The sequence below is a fragment of the Colobus angolensis genome, unplaced genomic scaffold (genome assembly GCF_000951035.1).
Source record: "Colobus angolensis palliatus isolate OR3802 unplaced genomic scaffold, Cang.pa_1.0 Scaffold116, whole genome shotgun sequence".
NCBI classification, from domain to species: Eukaryota; Metazoa; Chordata; class Mammalia; order Primates; family Cercopithecidae; genus Colobus; species Colobus angolensis.
Window position 1 is genome coordinate 4,939,888 of NW_012112697.1, and position 14,963 is coordinate 4,954,850.

At 41.5% G+C, this 14,963-nt stretch overlaps 1 protein-coding gene across 1 annotated transcript in view; it reads left to right on the forward strand.

The window, feature by feature from the left end:
• HYDIN (HYDIN, axonemal central pair apparatus protein) overlaps positions 1-14,963 on the forward strand; it is a 434,530-nt gene that overhangs the window by 61,818 nt on the left and 357,749 nt on the right. The window contains exon 7 of the mRNA XM_011962106.1: positions 7,316-7,515. Within this exon, the coding sequence (XP_011817496.1) occupies positions 7,316-7,515 (200 nt within the window). The remainder of the gene's footprint in view (positions 1-7,315; positions 7,516-14,963) is intronic.

A 14,963-nucleotide genomic window follows, 5' to 3' on the forward strand; every position in this document is an offset into this window, starting at 1 on the left:
TGTTTTTGTAATGATCCAATAAAGATCATTCCCTACATCACTGAGGGTTAAGTTTCTAATTCCATAATTTATTTTGCACTTACTGGTTGAAATTATTCTAAAAACAATAACAGCAGCAAAACCAAAACTTTCCCTCACCAGCTTTTCAGCTCCCCTGAGTTATAGTCCACTCAGGAAAGATAGGAGAAATGCTTGATCCTCTCCTTTTATCCAGCCTGATGGGTTGTGATTAGGGATGACACAATCTGACTTACATTTGAGGAGCACTCTGGCTGCCAAGTAGAGAATAGACTGAAGCGGGGGCACGTGAGGCATCACATCATATGCCTCCCCTTGACATTGATTTTCTCTTTCCTCATTGGTAAGAGAACCACAATTTTAAAAAAAATTGTAATTGACAAAAATTGTATACATTTGTAGTGTTCAACATGAGATTTTAATATATATACACATTGGAATGGCTAAATCAAGCTAATAAATATGTACATTATCAAATTAATATATATATAACCTCACATACTTATAATTTTTTTGTAGTGAGAACATTTAAAATCTACTTTCTTAGCAATTTTCAACTTTACAGTACATGGTTATTAACCATGTTGTATAATAGGTCTCCTGAACTTCTTGTCTAACCGAAATTTTGTACCCTCTGACCAGCATCCCCCAGTTCTCCAACCTCAGTCCCTGGGAATCACTGTTCTACTCTCTGCTTCTATGCATGTGACTGTGTTAGATTCCACATATCAGTGAGATCATGTAGTGTTTGTACCTCTATGCCTGGCTTATTTTACTTAGCATAATTGCCTCCTGGTTCATCCATGTTGTCACAAATGATGGAATTTCCTTTCTTTTTAAGATTACATAATATTCCATTGTGTGTATATACCATATTTTCTTTTTTTTTTTTTTAACAGAGTCTCACTCTGTTGCCCAGGCTGGAATGCAGTGGGACAATCTCAGCTCGCTGCAGCCTCCACCGCCCAGGCTCAAGCAGTCCTCCCACCTCAGCCTCCCTAGTAGCTGGGATTATAGGCGCTCACCACCATGCCCAGCTAATTTTTTATTTTGTTTTATTTTTAGTAGAGATAGGGTTTCTCCACGTTGTCCAGGCTGGTCTCGAACTCCTGAGCTCAAGTGATCTGCCCATCTTAGCCTCCCAAAGTACTGGGATTATAAGTATGAGCCACTGTGCCCGGCCAACATTTTCTTTGTATGTTCATCCACTGATGGACACTTGGGTTGATTCAACATGCTGGTTATCGTGAATAATGCTGCAGTGAACATGGGGGTTCAGGTAGCTCTTCCACATACTGATTTCATTTCCTTTGGATATATACCCAGAAGTAAAATTGCTGGATCATATGGTAGTTCTATTTTTAATTTTTTGAGGAACTGCCATACTGTCTTCCATAATGGCTGTACTAATTTACATTGCCATCATCAGTGTACAGGGAGAACCACAAATTTTGATTGGACACTTCTGCCTGAAATAAGAAATTACATTTCCCAGCCTCCTTCACAGCTGCGTGTAAGTGTCAGCCAATGAGATGTGAGGACACCAAGGCACTTGCTTGAAGAGAGCTGATACAGCAGGAGGTGCCCTGTCCCTTCTACCTTCCTCCTTCTGCCCTGCAGCTTAGGTCCCAGGAATTGCTCTGCCCCACAGGGTGACATCAAGGATGAGAACTGCATGCTAGAATGGTAGAGCAGGAATTTAGGAATTTGAGTCTCTGATGACACTGTTGAGCCACCCGACCTACCTAGCCTGCCTACCTCTGGACTTCTTTGTATAAGAGAAATAAACTTCTACCTAGTGTAAACTGCTCTGATTTTGCTCTTTTTCCTGTTGCAACATAGTTGACTGATCCCTGATGCTTACAAGGGGCAGAGGCTACTATAGTAGTTCAGGTAAAAGATAAGGAAGTTTGGATGAGGGTGGTGACAGCAAAGGTGATGAGAAGTAGGAGGAGTAAGGATGTATACTTTTTTCTTTGGAGGCAGAGTTTTGCTCTTGTTGCCCAGGCTGGAGTGCAATGGCGTGATCTCTGCTCACTGCAACCTCTGCTTCCCAGGTTCAAGTGATTCTCCTGCCTTACCCTCCTGAGTAGCTGGCATTATAGGCACCTGCCACCACACCCAGCTAATTTTTTGTATTTTTAGTAGAGATGGGGTTTCACTATGTTGGCCAGGCTGGTCTCGAACTCCTGACCTCAGGGGATCCACCCACCTCAACCTTCCAAAGTGCTGAGATTACAGGCATGAGCCACTGTGCCCAGCAGATGTATACCTTTATTGTACAGCTGCCAGGATTTACTGATGGATCGATGAAGGATACGAGAAAGAAATGCACCTAATTTGAACTGTAGGATTTTGGCTAACAACTGGTCAAATGGTGGTGTCATTTACAGAGACAGGGAACAGAGGAGGAAAAGCAGGTTTGTGAGGCTGGGTGTTCAGTTCATCAACTGAAGTGACTGCCTAAGCCTGCAGACCGTCAGAGCCTCCCAAGTCATAACATCTGAATTAATTATAAGCCAGCAGAGCAATATATAATGATGTATAATCTAATATAGTCATATTGAGTGCATAACTTCAGAGATTGGAATACATTGTAAGGGACTTTAAAGAACCTTATATTCTTTTATGGGTGTGTGAATTGATTATGAAAAAATTTATAATTCGAATCAAACTTCAAACCTTCCTCATTTGGGAACTTGAAAAGGTCTGAAAACATCTCTCTCAGTATTTCAATTAGGTTCCTAAGCTATTTACAGCTGCTTTTAATTCCTTCTAGAACAAGGCAGCGGATATGTGAGTATAGAATAAAATGAGACAAACACTTCAGGATCTCCTCTTATCCTGGATTCAGCAGCATCTTTTGTTCTAGCTCTCAATGCCTCAGTTAATGCTCAGTCTTCACATGTGCCAGGGGCTTTTTAGTTTATAATTCCCAACAAAATGTGTGCTGGCTGGATTTGATTTCCTAAGAAAAAGCGAAAATAGTACTTATCTCTTTAGGACTTTGTAGGAATCAGACTAGGCTGTTGCATTGTTGAATTCTGTGGGGTTTTCTAAGATCAAGTGTGCTTAGTGCAATTTGTACTTCCTCATGTCTGGATAGCATAAGTTTTGAGTCTGGCATTACCATCTGGAAACCAGAACCAGTTGCAGAGATAAGAGCCTAACAACTCAATTTTTTAAATTTTATTTTTATTTTTGTTTTTATTTTATTTATTTATTTGTTTTTTTGAGACAGAGCCTCACTCTGTCGCCCAGGCTGGGGTGCAGTGGTGCGATCTTGGCTCACTGCGGCCTCCATCTCCTGGGTTCAAGCAGTTCTCTGCCTCAGCTTACCGAGTAGCTGAGACTACAAGTGCAGGCCACCATGCCCAGCTAATTTTTGTAGAGACTGGGTTTTGCCATGTTGGCTAGGCTGCTCTTGAACTCCTGGCCTCAGGTGATCCACCTGCCTCAGCCTCCCAAAATGCTGGGATTATAGACCTGTGCCACCACACCTAGCCATTTTTTAAAAAATATTTTAAATAAAAAGAAATTTTTGTGGATACACAGTAGGTATATATATTTATGGGGTACATGAGATGTTTTGATGTCAGCATGCAGTGTGAAATAAGCACCTCATGGAGAATGGGGTATTCATCCCCTCAAGCATTTATCCTTTGAGTTACACACAATCCAGTTACATTCTTTAAGTTATTTAAAAATATACTAGCAACCCAGTTTTAATCAATTTCATGAATCCTATTTATTCCTTTTTATGACTCACTTCTGCCTTAGGACTTGTATGTTTGCAATTCCCCTTGGCAGGAACACTCTGTTCCTAGATCTCACCCAGCTGGCTCCTTTTACTGTTCAGGTCCCCATCCAAAGGTCACTCCTCAGGAAGACCTCCTTAGTTATTCTAACCTGAATCAACCCCATCTGATATTATCACTTTCCTGTGCTTTATTTTCTTTGAAGCCCTCATCACTTTCTGAAATTATGTTGTTCTATTATTATCCTTATCAGTATATGGATGGCTAGATGGCTCCCTACCAACGAGAGTAAACATATGTTGAATTTTTCCTATATGCCTTACACAAATTGTACTTAATTCAAAAGTTTGATAAGGACAACTAACATTTATCAAGTACTTACTACTTGCTAAATGCTAGGCTAAGTACTTGCCCACACAAGTCCACATCTGTGTCATCTCATGCCTGAACTACAACAGTGTCTTCCTAACTGGCCTCCCTCTTCCCACTGCAGTCCATGGCCCACATAGCAGCCAGCGCTTTTTCTAAAACGTTACTCAGGTTATATCAAGATCAGCTTTCAGCCTCGGGAATGCCTTCAGCCCTCTCACGTCCTAACAATGGCTTACAGGATCTGTGGGATCTAGCCCCCACAACCTGTTGGCCATGTGTCTAACCACTTTCCTTCCCTTGCTCCCCTCTGGCCACAGGTTCCAAATCACACTCCCCCCAGACAGCCATCCATCCATATGGCTTCATTTGTCACTCATGTCTCTGCTGAAGTGTCACCTCCTCATAGAGGCTTTTCCTGACTGTGCCCCCCGCCCCGCCCCATGTGAAAGAGCTCTCCAGTCTCTCTGTCTCCATGTCATGATTTGTTTCCTGTCCCTCATCACTACCGAATGTTCCGTTACTAACTTTCCTTCCTTCGGGAAGTATTTGTTGAGTAGTTGCTGAGTACTAGGCTGTGTTCTAGGTACTGGGTATACAGAAGGCAAGAAGATGGGCAGATCCCTCTTGACATGGAAATATGGGGGAGACATGCAGTACACTCACTGGAGAGGTAGAATATACGATATACCAGATGGCTCTGGGCAAGACTGAAGCTGGACAGAAGGCAAGGGAGTGATGGGGCAGGAGAGGGAGAGTTCCATTGAAAATAGGGCAGTCAGAGGAGGCCTCAGGGAGAGAGTGGATTGCTGTGCCAAGCACTGAAGAGGTGAGGGGGTGAGCACCATGAATAGGTAGAGGGAAGGAGAACATCATGTGTGAAGGCTCTGAAGGGGAAGCCTGTGGCTGCAGGAGGACCCAGGGGAGAGAAGGAGATATGGCCAGAGAAATGATGGGAGCACCAGGCCACCAGACCCTCTATAGTACGCCAGCCTCAGCCTAGGTGCTTTTCAGCAGAGAAGCAGCCTGAGCTGACTTACATTTTTGCTGGATCCCTCTGACCCTTGGGTGGAAAATAGACTTTAGGAGAGCAAGGGTTGAAACAGAAAGTCCTGTTAGCCTGGGAAAGATCGGAGTGGCTAGGATCAGGGTGGCAGGGGTGGAGGTGGTGAGCAGTGATTGCAGTTCGGATGTATTTTGAAGGTAGATCCTATGGATTGTATCAAGAAATTGAGAAATAGAGCATGAAGGGATGCCTCATTTCAGGGTTCTAAAGCCAGACCGCTGGAGGGATGCAAATGCCAGTACTGAGACCAGGAGGCTGCAGGTGGAGAGAGAGTCAGACCTTAGCTGTCTTTGTGGAGCCTTTGTGGGTACTAGAAAAAGGTTCCCCCTCTGGGCTGAAGCTGTTTTGCCTCCATTCCTGGCCCTCAGCAGAAATCTTTATGCACGGTAGCAGGCAGTGACATTCATCAGGAGCTTTGGTTTGGGACATAAGTTTATATCCAATGAGATGCTGACTGGGCAGCTGGTTATGAGTTTGGAGCTCAAGGGGACAAATAGAACTACAGGCGTAAAGGCTATTTGTGAGCATTCCTGGCAGTTTAAGCTTTATATTTATTTGTATGTGAGTTGCACTGTGTATTACATATCCTTTATTCATCTGTTCATCGTCTCCTCCATCCTGATGTGAGCTGGAGAAGGACCGTGACCATGTCTGCATTTCCTAATTGGTTGTATTGCTAGACCTAACACAGTGCCGTGCTGGCACCTGGGCACTTAGTGAACATGGTTGAATAAATAAACTGGGAATGCCACTGCTTTATGCTTGTTCTGTGGCTTCATGAAGTTGAGTATGTGGCCAGCCCTGTGTGCCAATTTGTATGCCAGATTGTCCCATTCTTATTCTATGCCCAAAGCCCAAAAAGAGCTTTTGTTAAAACCTCCACCACTTACTACCAGTTATCACATGGTTACCAAAAGGAAATTTATGTTCAAAATGACTTTTCATTAATCAAGATTGCCTTGCAGCTAAAACACACAATAAAAGGATGAGAAAGCTTAAAATGAAGGAAAACAAAGCTTTTTTTTAGATATCAGGTACCTTTTATGGTGACTTAAATTTTTCTTTACTACATTGCAGGCAAGTATTCTATTTCTGTCTTATGAGATGGCATAAAGAGTGACTTTATTCAGCATTTCTGTTGCATTTAAACTCATTACTGGGAAAGAGAGATGCCTAGGGCCTCAGCATTTTTATTTGGAGTGGTCAGAAATGGCTTTGTGCAAGAAGTGAGGTTTCAGCTGACTTATGCATCAGTTAGGTATTGCTGTATAATTACAAACAATCCCACATTTAGTGGCTTAAAATAATAAGCACTTATTATTGCTCATGAGACTATGGTTCAGCTGGGTGGTTTTTCAGGGTCTTGCCTGGGCCCTCTCATCAGGTAGGGAACTCTGTTCATTGTAGCTGGGCTCACATATCTGGGGATCAGCTAGCTCTAGGCTGGTCTAGCATGGTCTTGGTTGGAGCATCCGGGGCACATCCTGCAGTAGGCTGGACCAGGCTTTTTCACGTGCCATTGGCAGGGTTCCAAGAGCAAGACTGGATAGGCCCAAAGCTTCTTGAGGTCTCAGCTTGAAACTGGCATAGCATAACTTCTGCCACCTTTTATTGCTGAAAGCAAGTGGAGTGGAGGCTTCTTTCTTGAGGGAGGAGCTGCAAAGTCACATTGCAAAGAGTATGGGCAGAAAGAGGCCATTAATTAGAAACATCATTCTAATACATGGGCTTGAAGGAGAACCAGGGTTTGGAAGGAGGACCTGAGGGAACTGTTGTGGGTCTTCTTGGATCTACAGGAGAAATGGGCCTGGCCTGCCACCCTGCCACTGACCTTCATCCTACCTCCCTATTGCCTGGGAAACACATGAAGCATAGTTTCTCTATCAGCTGTAGGTTTTAACACTAGATCTGTTCTCTCTCTCTCTCTCTCTCTCTCTCTCAGAAAAGACAATCTCATTGAAAATACTTCTGTAATTGTCAAGTTTTCATAGAAATATACTAAAAGTTGTTTTGCAAAATGCCTCTCATCGATGCTTTTTCTTGCACAGTTATCGTGATCATGTTGTTTTTTTCCACAAATAATGATTGTACCCTTCCCTTGTAGGATTATTCCCATACGTTGACCTGTGTTACTGAAAGAGAAAAGTTTATTGTACCCATCAAAGCCAGAGGGGCGCGAGCCATTCTCGATTTTCCTGACAAGCTGAATTTTTCCACTTGTCCTGTCAAATACAGCACCCAGAAGATTCTGCTGGTACGAAACATTGGCAACAAAAATGCTGTATTTCACATCAAAACTTGTAGGTATGCATGCCTTTGGCTCTTGTTTTTGATTGATTATAGCTAAATCTAGTCAGCTCAAGTAATCTGCTACCATAACATTGGGGGTGGAACTGCTTGTTACAGTCTTCAGTTGCAAAGCTGGGAGACCTCACTGATGTAGGGTAGACTTCGTCTTCATCCTCAGAGGAAATTAAAATTCAAGGTTTAATATCTTATATCCATATTATACTAAATCCTCTTACCTGTTTGGTTTTTCAAAATGCTGGATAAAAGTGCTTCTTTTAGTACAGAGAATGGCCCATGAGAATATAGACATAAATTTGTCTTGACTGAGAATTTTTATAACTGGCTTGGTTAGTTTTCTGTTGCCATTGTAACAAATTGTCACAGACTCAGTAGTGTAAAACAACACAAATTTATTATCTTACATTTCAGTGGGTCAGAAGTTGCACTGTGCTAAAATCAAAGTGAGAGCAGGGCTGCATTCCTTTCTGGAGGCTTCAGGGGAGAGTAAATTTCTTTGCCTTTTCCAGTTTCTAGGGACCATCCACATTCCTTGACTCATGGCCTTCAGGTTTCTCCTCTGAAAAATGGGGAAAAGTACACCAGCCAATTCATAAGGTTGTTGGGATAATCAACAGAAACTGCTGGTATATATCAAGTGCTGTATAATTGGTGTTTGCTCTTTTCTTTTGCCTTCAAATGAGCTATGGCCAGTGTGGTAGACAGAATGATGACTCTCCAGATATGTCCATATCCTAATCCCCAGAACCTGTGACTGTATCATGTTGTATGGCAAAGGGGAATTAATATTGCAGATATAATTAAAGTTGCTGATCAGCTAATGTTAAAATCGGGAGATAATCCTGGATTCACTGGATGAGCCCAATGTAACCAACAAGGACTTTTAAAAATAGAAGAGGGAAGCAGAAGAGTTCAGAGTGATGAGCTGTGAGAGGGATTCAACCTGCTGTTGCTGGCTTTGGAAGATGAGAAAACTGAGGGATAGAGAGGTAATGTCATTTCCTTAAGAGCACAGAGCTAGTAAGTGATGGAGCTGGATTTTAATGTGAATATTTGTGGACTAACCACAGTGTAGACACCATGGGACAGTATAAAGCAGGGGTCCCCAACCTCCAGGCCATGGACTGGTACCGGTCCAGTCCATGTACTATTTGGAATCAGACTGCACAGCAGGAGGTGAGCGGTGGATAGGGGAGCAAAGCTTCATCTGTATTTACAGCTGCTCCCCATTGCTTGCATTACCGCCTGCGCTCCACCTCCTGTCAGATTAGCCGCGGCATTAGATTCTCATAGGAGCACACACCCTATTGTGAACTGTGCATGTAAGAGATCTAGGTTGCATGCTCCTAATGCCCAATGATCTGTCACTGTCTCCCATCACCCCCAGATGGGACTGTCTAGTTGCAGGAAAACAAGCTCAGAGCACTGATGTACATTATGGTGAGTTGTATAATTATTTCACTATATATTACAATATAATAAGATAGAAATAATGTGTGCAATAAATGTAATGTGCTTGAATCATCCTGAAAACATCCACCCACTCCGAATCTGTGGAAAAACTAACTTCCATGAAACTCGTCCTGGGTGCCAAAAAGGCTGGGGACTGCTGGTATAAGAATGATGAGACAATCTCATCTCTCAAGGACCTCTCTTATCAGATGGAAAAGAAGGATTTGTTCTGGGGCATGAGAGCAAGTGACTGACCAGTGGGGTCTTAAAAAGAACAACCATCTTGGGAAGACAGGAAGCAGGGGTTCAAGTTCTTTTCCATAAAAAGTAGTATGTATATACTGGATTTAAGTTCTCTTTTTAAAAAGTAGTGTGTATATACTGGATTTAAGTTCTCTTTCAGAAGGGCCTTATCTGTGGCATCCTTTGCTGACTTAATGACTTATTTGTCCAAAAGGGATTAGAATTTGCTTCTACCTGGTTCCCAAAAGTTAGGCTACCATGGAGTACTCTTTTGGTAATTTCCTGCCTTAGGAGTTCCTGGACTGATAGCTCATATGCAAATCCCACACCTTCATAAGATACAAGTTCAAGTTATGAATGTCCTAGAGAAACATTGTTCCTTTAATTAAAAACTCAGACTTTTTCTTTTGCTGATGGGAGTGTGTTGGGGAAGTTCTTCATATTTCTCAGGTTTATACAGGGATCTGGTCCCAGTCCCCTAACTTGACCATTGTGAGGCCTTGTCTCCTGCTCCAGCGGGGCTATTAAAAACCCAGTCTTCTGGGCTACTGGGAACTCAGGGAAGACCTATCATTAGCTCAGTGACTTCCTGGTGTGGTTCTTAGGTTCCTCTTTGTTTTGGAATGATATGAGTTTTTCTTATTTTGTGCATGCTCAGTTATGCATTTATTTACATTATCTTTTATCCAGTCTTTCTAGGTATTTTCTGGTGACCCAGTTTGCCATACTATAGGGAGCAGCACTGCTATATTGTCAGTTGAGGGCACATCCTTTGGGAGGGAATTTGTGTTTATTTCTCTAAGTATTCTAGGTGAATCACTCTCTCTGAACTATTTCATGTAGATCCACGTTTCTGTCTGATATCCTATTTTTTCCTGGCCTAAAACTACCTTTAATATTTCTTGTAGCACAAGTCTACCGTAAATTCTCTGTTTTTGTTTATCTGGAAAAGAAGTCTTTATTTTTCCATCATTTTGGAAGATATGTTTTTCACCATATAGAATTCTGGGCCAACAATCATATATAGGTTTTTTCCCCAGTACTTTAAATATGTCTCTCAATTGTCCTTTGACTTACATTTTTCTAATGAGAAGTCCTCTGTGATTCTTATTTTTGTTCCTCTATATGTAATTATCTCTTTTTCTTGGGCTACTTGCATGATTTATTTGGTTTTTGCAGTTTGGAAATGATATGTCTAGGTGTAAGTTTGTTTATGTTTTGCTTTTTGTTTTAAGGATTTTGTTTTGCTTTTGCTTGGTTTGGGTTTTAATTTTGCTTGAGGTTCTCTGAGCTTCCTGAGTCTTTCATTATTTTTGGAAAATCTCAGCCATTATCTCTCCAAATATTTTTGTTGTTGTTGTTCCATCCCCTTTCACTTTTTCTTCTGCTTGCAGGAAAGTTCTGCCTGCCATAGGTAAAAGCCACAGTCTGAATTGTATGTACATGTACCATCTGCCTTGGGGGAAACAGGTTGTCTGTCTTTAGATTTCAGGCTATTTGATGTGCTACCTCAGCTCTCTGACAGGCACAAGAAAAGTTGTGATTTTGTTATTATCTCACTTTCTCTCATGGTTAGGGTAAAAGAAACATTCTTTCCAGCTTTCTGCATCCTAGGTAGGAGCAAGATTCTCAACCACTTTACATAAATCAACTACTAGAGGCAAAGAAAAAGCTCTTTTGGAAACCAGTGTCTCCTGACATTGTTCATAAATGCTCTATAGGCCTTGTTTGTCATCTCATGGCAAGCTTCACATATTTTGATGGAGGGAGAAGGAAGCAGGTTGTTCAACTGGCTTCCCATGAATTAGAGATAACCCATCTCGGCCTGGCATGGTGGCTTATGCCTGTATTTCAGCACTTTGGGAGGCCAAGATGAGTGGAGGACTTGAGTCCAGGAGTTTGAGACCAGCTTGGACAACATGGTAAAACCCTGTCTTTACAAAAAATACAAAAAACAAAAAAATAAGCTGGGTATAATGGTCCATACCTGCAGTTCCAGCTACTTGGGAGGCCAAGGTTGAGCTCAGGAGGTCGAGGTTGCAGTGAGCCATGATCATGCCACTGTACTCCAGCCTGGATGACAGAGAGAGACCCTGTCTCAAAAAAGAGAAAAAAAAAACCCAAAAAAACCCCGTCTTTTTCCGTTGAAAAATGGTCTCCCATAACCACCATTCACAATACCCATGAAAAACTGTTACACTGGTATTTTTTTCTATGAAAAGAAAGAATCTACCTAAGGTGGAAATGCAACTGCAGGAACATATCTTCCTGGGCTGTTTGGCTGAATCTGAAAAAACCACACCAAAATGGCAATTTTGTGTATTTTAGATTCATGTAAATGTGAAGCAAAAATCACTTCACAGATTTAATAGTGTGAAGTTGCAAAAAAAATCTAAAACCTTTCTATGTATCTACCTTTGAATATGAATTATCATGTTTTCCTAATATAGAAACAATTCTAAGGTAAAATGGGAGGAACTCAGGGACTGGCCAAGAATTGTCAACAGTAGACATGCTGGCCCAGCATTCCCATTTTACAGTGAAGTGAGTAAAGCCCGAGGAGTGAAATTACTTACCCAAACTCCCCCAGTAAGTTAACATTAAAACCTGGATTCATGCAAACATGGGCCAGCTCTGGGCTTGTTTGCCCTCAGGTCCATGTCTCACCATTCCCCTGCGCTGCTCAGTGTCCCTGTGGGGCTTCGTGAGTCTTCCTAGCCTCCTGGCTCAGCTGGATTCCAGCTAGGTTTGACCAGTCAGGGACACTAGCAGGAGACTGGGGAGTAGGAAGAACGAAGAAACCTCCTCCCTCTTTGTCTTCAGCAGAGTCCCCAGCCTCCACTGCATCTCCTCCATGGTTCTAGCCACTGTCAGGCTGGCCTGCCACGGTTCTAACTTCTGCCAGGTGACCCTGGTCCCCAGGATCTGATAACACTTCCTCCTCTCCTTTTGCTTCCAGTCCAGGGGTGGAAAAAGCTTACCGCCATTACGAATCTCAGAGCTGTCTCACCTTCTTCAGTTGGGTTTCTCGCCTCTCCCATCTTCTGTGTAACCAAGTCTCTCAAATTCCCTGTTTGCAAGTATTTTTGTTTTCCTGTTTAGACTCTTCATGAAATAATAGCTTTATGTTTTCTCCACAAAATGCATGTTTTTCAACCATCATTGCTTCTGTGAGTTGCCTCAAGTCCTTCCAGTCAGTCCCTTTTCTGTTTAAATTAGCCACAGCTGGCTTCTGTTGTTTGCAACTGAGAACACTGATGGCTTCAATGAGAAAGAATGTGGTTGAATTTGTGGTCACATCCTATTGAATTAGAATCTCTAGGGAGATCCCCTGACAAGGATCCATACTAAAAACCACACAGATGATTCTGTTCCTAGACAGTGTTCTTCAGTTAATGTAGTTGTGAATAGACGTGGCAGAGCAGTGAATATAGTCTGAGAATTTAGAGTCAAAAGCTCATGATCCTGCCACTTTTAGTGTCAATATACAGCTAGAAATAATGTCCCACAGGAAATTGTTTAGAAAAACAGATCATCCTTTTCTCATTGAAATAATGATTTTATTAGTGGTTAAGTTTATAAAATGCTTAGGTTCTTATAAATCACAAAAACTAGAACTTTCTTTGCATGTCTGTTATCCTTATTCGAATGTGAGCTTCTCAAATGGAAGGATTGTATCTAACTCTTTTCATTTGTATGTCCCCAGCATCTGTCTAGAATAAATAAGCACCCAATAAATGTTTATAAGATGCCTAAGCAACGATATATCACAAAGGCAAAACTACAACTATAAACCTCTACAATAAAATAAAACATGTTCTCCAAGTACTATAAAATAAGCATAATGTTTTACACTAATAAAAGAGGCTGCAATGCGCTATAAAATGTACAAAGAACATAAGCAATTATTGTTACGTCTGACCTACTCTAGTAGGTATCAGAATAACTTTGATGATTAAAGTAGGATTAACATTGGAAGGTGAAATAGGATTAAGAAGCAATTTCAAAATCTAAAATCTCAAGGAATTAAACAAGAAAGATCATCTGAAGAATAAATACTAATGTTATATTCAATATTTAATATTGTAGGATCAATATTTAGTCTTCTGCTAAAGTATTGAATCATTTGGATAGTTTTAGTTCTTGAGAAGAGCTCATAATTGATTGAACAAAAACTCAAATCTTTCTCATGGCTCATGATTTTTCACAAAACCAAACTCCCTCCATAATTATTTGGTATTAATCAAGATATGATATCAAAACCAAATATTTTGATAGACTGAACCATCCTTATACCCTTGAAGAATAACACTTTCTACTTCTTTGTAAGAGCATTTTCTGATACTTGGTATTTTCTAGCCTGTTCAGCCTGTCTGCATTTTAGTAAAGTGAAGTACAAAATCAAATTATAGACAATGTATAACCACCAGAACTTAACACACTCTACTCAATTAACATCTATTAGGCAGCTCTAAGTTAACAGTGGCAATCCTAGGTGATTATAACTACTGAAGAAGTTTGTGTAACCTAAACCCAACGATTAGCACAAAGGCAAAGTGACCGTTACCACTCCATGGAACTTGGATTCCTGGAGGTCGTACGGATGGGATACTAGTGCCATTTTCTCCGTAAAAATTATTAATAGTTTAGGTACTGCAATATAATAATACCCAATTCATTTTAAAGCTATTCTTTTGCTACCAATAAATATTTGAAAATAAAATGAAGGAAAATATTAGGAAGTAGGGAGGCAAAGGATAGAAGTAAATATTGTGGTGGTGTTCCCAAAGCCAGGAAACTGGGCCCAGTTCTCACTTCTTCTGATTATCACTGAGGCCATAAGGAAGGAAAGAACTTTGAAACTGGGAGACTCACTGTCACTTCCCACAAGGCACGGTTTCTACTGCAGGTTTGCTCCTTTTTGTTCCACCACGATGTCATGGATACTGATGGTTCATTACAAATATTTTTGTTTTACCTTTAAGAGTTTATTGTAATTCAATTAAGCAACCTCCTCTGAGAGGCTCCCAAGTAAAGCACCATGTATGGGGTGATGAGTAACACAAAAATAAATTTAACCACATGGCTTCCATGTTCGGGGTGGTTTGGGGTGGGCAGAAAGTACAGGGACTTCCCTCCTGGCACCACCACTGAGTTGGGCAACTTTGGGCAAGTTGCTGCCCTTGTGAGCATCTGTTTTCCCATGTCTGAAATGCAAATAGCAATATGGACTTTCTAGGGGTTTGTTTGAGGATTAGGAGAATTGCTATATGTAAAGCACCCAGCGTAGGACCCAGCATAGAATATGTGCTCGTGATTGTGTTTTCCCTTCTCCCTCTTCTCAAGAGTTTCTAGCTACTGGGAGAGGTAGGCATGAAAACCAACTCAAGTACAAAGTAAACCACTGTGAAAACTAAAAGGGAAGTTGTAGTCTCTGAGAGGAAAGAGATGCTATTTACAAAAGGGAGAATCAGGAAAGATTCTATTTAAGAAGTGACTTTGAGTCTGGGCTGTGAGAGGTGGCTTCAGAAGGAGTATGGCATGTGGGAAATGGCACATTTCATACACATCATCTGATGTGATCCTAGCAGTTCCGATTGTCTACGTGGGGGCCACAATCTGGTGGGAAGAGAGAGCAGGTGCAGTGCTGGGGGAGGTTGTAGGTGAAGAGACTAAAGCCTGCCTCCCATCCCACCCCAGCGCTGACTTGGAACATGACAGGTGTGTAGGATATTTGAACAGATGTATGT